Source organism: Colobus angolensis, unplaced genomic scaffold (assembly GCF_000951035.1).
Source record: "Colobus angolensis palliatus isolate OR3802 unplaced genomic scaffold, Cang.pa_1.0 Scaffold316, whole genome shotgun sequence".
NCBI classification, from domain to species: Eukaryota; Metazoa; Chordata; class Mammalia; order Primates; family Cercopithecidae; genus Colobus; species Colobus angolensis.
In genome coordinates, this window is record NW_012116444.1 from 1,521,485 (window position 1) to 1,530,182 (window position 8,698).

At 49.3% G+C, this 8,698-nt stretch overlaps 1 protein-coding gene across 1 annotated transcript in view; it reads left to right on the forward strand.

Annotated features, from left to right (window-relative positions):
- The first annotated feature begins 3,997 nt into the window (after positions 1-3,997).
- The window catches only part of PIK3AP1 (phosphoinositide-3-kinase adaptor protein 1), a 127,672-nt gene continuing 122,971 nt past the window's right edge, over positions 3,998-8,698 (forward strand). Inside the window, exon 1 of the mRNA XM_011951203.1 lies at positions 3,998-4,138. Coding sequence (XP_011806593.1) covers positions 4,126-4,138 — 13 coding nt within the window. The 5' untranslated portion in view covers positions 3,998-4,125. The remainder of the gene's footprint in view (positions 4,139-8,698) is intronic.

The following is an 8,698-nucleotide window of genomic DNA, read 5'->3' on the forward strand; positions in this document are numbered from 1 at the left end:
CACAACATATGACAAGAGAGGCAATTCTGGCATAATAAATGGATTTGAATTCAAAATCTAGCTTTGATACTTACTAACCCAGTGACTATGAGTCAGGTGAATTACCTTATCAGAGCCACATAGCAGATACCCAACATTTTGTTTCTCTGAATTCCCAGGGCCTGGAAATGGACACTGCCACCACTTAAAATGGCCCAAGGAGGGGCCCACAGGCGGTGGCATGGCCTTCAAGGGGAGTGGCCATTTCGGTGAGTAGGGAAGGAGGGGTAGGCTTCTAGGTTTCATCTGCAAGGATACTTGTTCCTGAAAGTCACAAATGTTCCCAAATTGCCTGCATCGAGTTTTGATATGATGCCTTACTGGGTTGGAACTGGGTTGAAACCGTCTCAGGCAGATAGGAAGGACAGGAGTCTTTATAAAGCCAGGGGGTTCACAAGGCAAAAAGAGGCACTGATGCCCTCGAACTCCTTATCCCTGTCCCCACCTGTAATGTCCCACTGCCACCTGCCAGTCCTATGGAGTCCAGTCTTCACGCACTCCACCCTATCCATATGAACACGCCTGAGTCCTCTTGCTCTGCTGAACAAAACGAAGAACAAGTCCTTTGAATGAAAGCTGTGGGAGCTTGGGCAGGTCATTCAACCTATATGTCAGTATCTTCATCTGTAAAATGAGCAGGTAGGACTTGATAATTTAAAAACAAAGCAGTTAAACACCCACTGTGTGCTGGGCATCAGAGATGCAGTGGTGAAAGAGACATAGCCCTGCCATCAAGACACTGATGGTCTCACAGGACACTGACAGGGAGGTGGTCAGGGAGGTAGGGGATGCTGGGGGCGCTCCAAGGTGGGGCTCTTTATGGATGTTTGCCCTTTGTGAGAGTAAGGCAATTCTGGCAGAGCAGGGGAACTCACAGGTGACAGAGAGCTGCTGTCTACCTGCAATGTGAGGTGATACCAACAGAGGCTAGTGGTGACTTGTGGGGCCCTTAGGTCATAGCAGGGCCTGCTTCAAGCAGTTACCACCTAATCTAGTGGGCAGAAGCATGGGCTCCGAAGTCAGACTGTGTGGGTTCAAAACTTAGCACTGCAAATTACTAGCTGTGTGCCCTTGGGCAAAAGTTATTTAACTTCTTCTTCTTCTTTCTTCTTCTTCTTCTTTCTTCTTTCTTCTTTCTTCTTTCTTCTTCTTTCTTCTCCTTCTCCTTCTCTTTCTCCTTCTTCCTCTTCTTCCTCTTCTTCTTCTTCTTCTTCTTTTTTCTTTTTAAGATAAAGTCTTGCTCTGTTGCCCAGGCTGCAGTGCAGTGGGGTGATCTTGGGTCACTGCAACCTCCACCTCCCAGGTTCAAGCTATTCTCCTGCCTCAGCCTCCTGAGCAGTTGGGACTACAGGTGTGAGCCACCACACCCAGCTAAATTTTGTATTTTTAGTAGAAATGGGGTTTCACCATATTGGCCAGGCTGGTCTCGAACTCCTGACCTTGTGATCCACCTGTCTCAGCCTCCCAAAGTGCTGGGATTACACGCGTGAGCCACCACACCCAGCCTATTTAGCTTCTTTTCGGTAAAATGTGTATACTGTTAGTACCTTCCTCATAGGAAGGTACTCCATGAAAGTACCTCCATGAAGGTACTCCACTTCCTCATGATCCATTAAGGTGGATCATGAGCATCTATGGTGACACATTCTTCCACCTTCACATTTTGTCCTAGTAAGGGAGTTTTTGCTAACCAGGGAAAAGGTTTTGATCCCCAGGTCTGAGAGACTATGAAATAGCACCTTGAAGATGTAAGAAGCAGGGATTTCTGCCACCCTGCCCTCAGGCCCCCACTGCTTAGGATGACACATGTTTACCTCTCCAGCCTTTCCCTTTTGCCAGGTCAAACAGAACTGTAGGGCAGCAACCAAGTTCGGTTCTCCATTCTTCCTCAAGCCAATTCACCTACCACCCAGCGCTGCAGGGACTGACTGCAGAGCCTGCTCAGGAGAGTCAGTGCATGGTGCGGGTGCAGGGTCTTCCAGAGGGGCAGCTACTCTCCTCCTGCCACTCCCATTCTGCAAAACCTGGCACACAGAGGTGCAAAACCAAACAGACACTACTTCCCCCAATCTGGCTCCACCTGCTATACAAAGAAATTTGTTGATTGAAATTGCCAGAGTCAGGGACTAGTCATGTCCTCTCACCAAGGGACTGTTGTCCTCTGAGTCCTTTTCTCTTCCCAATTCCAGTGGTCAGTGCTAGCCAGGAGTGGGAGCAGAGTTTGGATAGCTGACCTAGCACCCCAAACCTTATCTGCAACTAGCAGGTGCCTTCTAATAGTTTAACAAGTTAGAAATATCCTTTAGGTTAAAAGTTGTCCAGATGCACTTTGTTAGGAGGAAGGAAAGGGCCCTCTCTCCCTAACATCCGGAGCTGGAAGGGAGGAACATGTGTTTGAACAGTGGGGACGTTAGGGGTGTTGACCTTGAATAGACAGATGCACCCTCAGTAGAAATGTCTCTGACAAACAACACAAACTGGCCAGGCCCAGAGACTTGTGAAGAGCGAGAGAGGCTTTGGGGAGAGAAGGAAGAGGGTGGAGTCAGGAAGACCAGTGTTCAGGCAAGGTTCTCCAAATAGGGAGATTTTCCTGACTTATCCAGGAGGGCCCAATGCAATCACTAGGGTCCTTAAAACTGGAAGAGGGAGACAGAAGAGAGTCAGAGCAAGGGATATGATGACAGAAGCAGGGCCATCTGGCTTTGAAGATAGAACAAGGGGGCCGTGAGCCAAGGAATGTGGATGGCTTCTAGAAGCTGAAAGAGCCAAGGAAATGGATTCCCTTCTATTTGGCAGAAAGAAACCCAGCCCAGCCACCACCTTGATTTTAGCCATGGAGACTCCTGTCACACTTCTGAGCTACAGAACTGTAAAATAAGAAGTTGGTGTTGTTTTAAGCCACTAAATTTGTAGTAATTTATTATGGCAACAGTAGAAAATGAATGCACGTCCTCTTCCTGATATTCCCGTTCTTAAATTCATTTCATTTATTTCCACCTAGACTTGAGCCCTAACCTTCCCTCATCTCTGCTCTCTGGGTCGGTCCTCTGGCCCCTGAATTGTTGGGAACTCCAAGGGGATGTGCTATTCAGGTGAATTTCAGCAGCAGGCAAAGGGAGGAGTCCAAGAAGAGGGCAGGTGAAGGCAATGATTAAGCAAGAGCTCTAGCTCTGGAAGCAGACTGGCTTGGTACTGAACCTCCAGGAGCTTTTATTCTCTGTGGAAGCCTGAGCAAGGTATTTGGCTTGTTTCTTCGTCTCTAATGTAAAGACAGTGATAGGTGCTACCTCAGAAGTTTGCTGTGACGATGTAATGCGATAATGTGTGTAAGGTGCTAAACGCAGTGCCCATCAGAGAGCAACACAGGAAATGAATGGCAAAGAAACTCTACTAGACATTTATCATGTGAGGTTATAATTAATATTCATGTGCCATCAGGAGACCAGATCCAAGGAATTGCAGAAAGGTCACAGGAGGGCACTCAAGGGCAACGTTTAAGCACCCAGGGCCAGGTGCCCAGCCCTCCTCCTGTTCCCCTTCCTGTCCCCTCCTCTTTCCTGCTGGGGCAGCAGGGGCTTAGGGACAAAGCCCCAGGGGATGAGGAGGTGGCTTGGACAGCTGGTGCTCACACACACACACACCCGCCCTGTCTCCCAGAGGCCTGGCAGCCCCACACTCGCCCCCTCTGCTCCCTCCCCACACCCCCTCCACCTCGGGCTGCCCTTTGGTGGCAGATCAGGGCTGGTTTCCCGAGGAGTGGGGCGCACGTGGCGCGATGCCCCCGCCTCCTCGCTGCCCCTGAGCAGGGGGCCGTGGGGGTAGCTGGCCGGCAGCCGGCGTGGGGTTCTCACTTCCCCTCCCCAACGGCCACGGGTGCAGGTGCCGCGGGCCGAGTCCCGCAGGCGGGGCGGACTCTGTGGACACGCCCTCGTGGCGAGGCCGGGCTGCCTGGCGGGAGGAAGCGCCAGAGCGGCGGCCGGTCCTGCGCGGAGCTCAGCGTCCCTCCAGCCCGAGCCAGGACGCCGCCAGCCCCGGCCCCGGCTCCGGGCACGCAGCGTGCCAGGGATGTGAGCGGCGCCTCGGGGCATGGCAATCTCAGGTGGGTAGGCGGGCGCCGCGGGTCCCCAGGCCCTCGGGCCCTCTCTCGCCCCCCGCACCCCTTGGGGCGCGTTCCCCTGCTCGCTTCTGTTTGCGTCCTCAGTGCGGGGATCTTGCCCTTTTTCTGCTCTTGTCTCTGTTCCCTGTCGCAAACTTCCCACTTCAACTTTCCCATGTTTCCCGCCCCAGCCTGTTGCGCGATTGTCTTCAGCCCCTGCCTGTCCCAACTCCCTCCCACTTCTTCAGAGTCTCCTTCTCTTCGCCCACCTCTGGCCCTCGGAGTGTCTGAGCGTCTCTTCCCCTGTCCCTCGACTCCGAAGCGGGAGGCGAGTTGAGAGAAGCGGAGTGCGGGCAGTGTGGACGGTTTACGCGGCCAAACGAGTCTCCTGGGCTTCGTGGACCCACAGGGGGCGCTCAGGCAGTCCTAGGTGGTGCGGAGAGATCAGCCGGGGGCCCTTGGGGCAGCTTCCCAAGCCCGGTTCCTCCACCCCTCCCAGGCTTTGTGTTTTGGGTCTAGAACTTTGCTAGGGATCTAGTAACACTATTCCTTGAACTTTACTTTTCCTACATCCTTTGTAGAACTTTGGGGAATGGGGAGAGTTGGCGGTCACACTCATTAAAGGGTACCAGGCGTCTTTTCTGGCTGGTCTTGGGTTGCCTTCTGGTTCATGGGTGTACACACTTGGCAGGTTGCTCACTCACGGAGATCCAGAACAAACCACATAATGATGATAACAGAGAAAATTAATGAGTCCTTACTATTGCACTCCAATGGATACTGTGCACCTAATATGTTCTCCATGGTGGGCAGGACACACCTAGTCTCTGCTCTCCAGGAGTTTATGGTCCTGTAGAGGAAAGCAGTAAGTAAACAAGGAATTACAAGATGAGAAGAGGTAGAGTTACGGTGTTTACAAATGGGTTTACTTTTCTTTTCCCAGCCCACTTTATGATGTTTTAGTAGGGATAACATGTGAAAACAGGTTGCAGGTGCCCCTTGAAAAAGAGACTAGGTGTCCAGGAGAAGGCACTGTTCTTACAGGAGGTGAGCAAACACTGGAATGAAGAGCCAGCTCTCTCCAGATCCTCTGAGGATGTGGTAACGGTGCTTTGGAAGCAGGGGTAGAAAAGGCCAGGGTGTGATGGTTCTATTAGATTTGGTACTGCAGGCTCATCATCTAAAGCGGATGGGAAGGTAGTTAATCACAGTCTCCTGGCTTTCCAGTTGGGCTCTGGAGGCTAAAAGAAGCTGTACTGTGCATAAGAAGGCCTAGAAATAGCAGGTAATATACACTTAATAAGGAAAGTCTCTGGTATGACATGTGCTATGGGAAAACAATAAAGAAGGATGAGGGAGATTGGGGTTAGAATTTCAAATGAGGTGGCCAGGGTGGAGAAAGGGACATTTGAGCCAAGCTTTGAAGGAGGAGAGGGAGGAGGCTCTTTGGGCAAGAGTGCTCCAAGCAATGAGTGTATGTGGTGTGTTAAAGGAAAGGCAGCAGGCCAGCGTGGCTGGAGTAGGTGGGCTGTGGGGGAGAGGGAGATGAGGCCTGAGACTAAGCCAGTGAAGCCACCTCCTCCTCCTATGGTCGGGGACAGGCCCTGGGCTGCTGAGTCCAGGAAACCGCAAACTGGGAGGGCCTTTGGGTGGAAGAGTCTGAGAAAATGGCCTCTCTTTTCCTCTTGTCCAGCGTCCTGTGTACATCTCTCCAGTGGGCACAGCTGAAGGGCCTAGGAAGGCAAGCTCCAGTTCAGAGGGGGACCGTAGTCCAGCGGGCAAACCTGGGGCTATTTATGGGCTCTGTAGCAGCTTCTTCAGGCGTCCGTAATGGTTAGAGCTGTCAAACTGTCTCGCTGTCTACATCTTCTGTGGCGAGACACCACTCCAGGTGCTGCAATTGATAGTTGGCTCTCTGGAGTCCCTCGGGTTCCCTGAGGTCTGGAAGTACGGGGACCCATGGGGGAAGGTCATAGTGGTGAGAGCAATGCCTCTCGCCAACATGCTGTGGGCTTTGGAGTCATCCAACCACTCTTCTGTATGTTCTTTTTTCAAAAAGCAGCTTTATTGTGACATAATTCACATGCCATACAATTCATCCATTTAAAGCATACAATTCAGTGGTTTTTAGTATCTTTACAGATATATGTAACCAGTACCACAGTCAATTTTAGGACATTTTCATCACCTCAAAAAGAAACCTTGTATGCTTTAGCTATCACCCTTTTATTCTCCTCTCCTCTCCCAGCCCTAAGATCTACTTTGCCTCTATAGATTTCCCTACTCTGGGCTTTTGTATGAATGGAATCACATAGTATGTGGTCTTTGGTGACTGGCTTCCTTTGCACAGCATAATATTTTCAAAGTTCATCCCACTGTAGCTTATATCAGTACTTCGTTCCTTTTCATGGCCTAATTCTCTGGTCTTCTTAAATTCCCTTAGTCTATATTATTTTCTGAAAGATGTATTTGCTTGTTGAAATCCAGGAGAATCTAGGCTCCCTGTCTTTGAAAGGACCTTGGGTAGGAAGATAAAATGAAATAGACTCAGCTTATTCCACAAGATTCTCTAGGCCCCTGATGGCATCTTGTGTATTTACACGTGAGGGAGAGGAAAGAGAGGATCCATGGGTGACTTTCCCAAGTGGCCAAGTCTGTGACTGGGTGAAGAAAGACTAGGACTCTCTCCTCTGTGTGTCAGTTCTCATACCATCTCTTGCCCCCTCTCTCCAAGGCTCCTCTTCTCTACAGGACCATGGCACTTGAAGGGTCTTTTAACTCTTTTGTGATCTTAACTTCCACATGATCCTTGAGGCCTCTCAGTACTCTTGCCAGTATCTGAATTTGAACACCTTCTGGGGTGCGAAGCTCCTGATATGATTGACCACATCTCTTCTTATCCTGGTCACCTTCCCTATCTCTCATCCCTCTTCAAATAGGGTGTTCAGATTCAAACACAGGGCTTCAGGATGGATGAATGGGGTGCCAGACCTGCAGGCTGAAGAAATGGTCTGGGCTGAGTGGTTTGAGAAGCTCTCTGGTACTTCCTGTCTGCACTTCTCTCCAGTGAGTTCTTTTTGTTTTTTTGAGACGGAGTCTCACTCTGTCACCCAGGCTGGAGTGCAGTGACACGATCTTGGCTCACTGCAAACTCTGCTTCCCAGGTTCAAATTATTCTCGTGCCTCAGCCTCCCAAGTAGCTGGGATTACAGGTGCCCGCCACCATACCTGGCTAATTTTTGCATTTTTAGTAGAGACAGGGTTTCACCATGTTGGCCAGGCTGGTCTTGAACTCCTGACCTCAAGTGATCTGCCCGCCTCGGCCTCCCAAAGTGCTGGGATTACAGTTGTGAGCCACCACGCTGGGCCCTCCATTGGGCTCTGAGTCCTGCAAAGCCACCTCTTTCAGCCTCAGCTTTTTATCCTGTGGACTCCCTGCTGCTACAGCCTCCCCTTCCTCTGCTGTGATCCATTTCTTTCTCCTTCTATAGCCAAACCAGTTCTTTATGTTTTACAAGGACAAAGAAAGACCTTTCCTCATTTCTATCTAGACTTGTGGACTCCTTGTTGGCTCATGTGTTTCGTTTCTCTTAACAAATGAACAAGCAGAAAAAAAAAAGACAAATGTGATTGGGGACAAGTGGAAAAACGACTTATGGTTAAAGGAAAAGGATTATTGCTGAAGAAAGGAGTTTCCCCCATATGAGGCAGAGTTGCTGACAAAGCATTTAGTCCTGTTTTGTTACCCAACAGATCAGAAAGGGACTGGAACTTTCACTTTGGACTTTTTAAAAACTTCCCCGTCTTTCAGTTTCCCAGCACAGCAATATTCAGGAAGGTGATAGATTTCATTGTCCTCGTTTACATCAAGGCAAATTTGCCTAGACTTAGTAATTGGTCTAAGTTACACCACAAGCTAGTGACCAAATATGTTGTAATGTTAACTAGTTTGAGGCAGTAATTAATTTCTCCTCAAATACTTTCATTCAAAGGGAATTGAATTTAACACTAGAACCCCAGGAACGAGACATTGTGCATTTATTTATTTATTTATGTATGTATGTATGTATGTATGTATGTATGTATGTATGTATGTATGTATGTATTTGATGAGATGAGGTCTCACTCTGTCATCCAGGCTGGAGTGCAGTGGTATGATCTGGGCTTACTGCAACCTCCACTTCTCAGGTTTAAACGGTTCTCATGCCTCAGCCTCCTGAGTAGCTGGGACTACAGGTGCGTGTCACCACGCCTGGCTTATTTTTGTATTTTTTTTGTAGAGATGGGGTTTCACAATGTTGGCCAGGCTGGCCTTGAACTCCTGATGTCAAGTGATCTGCCTGCATTGACCTCCCAAAGTGCTTAGATTACAGATGTGAGCCACTGTTCCTGGCCAGGAATGAGATGTTTTGAATAACTGTTCTGTTTGTTTGTTTGTTTTTAAATATAGGAGATTTAAGTGTTTTTTATTTTAATTGTACTTATTTATTTATTTATTTATTTTTGAGATGGAGTATCGCTCTGTCACCCAGGCTGGAGTGCAGTGGTGAGATCTCAGCTCAC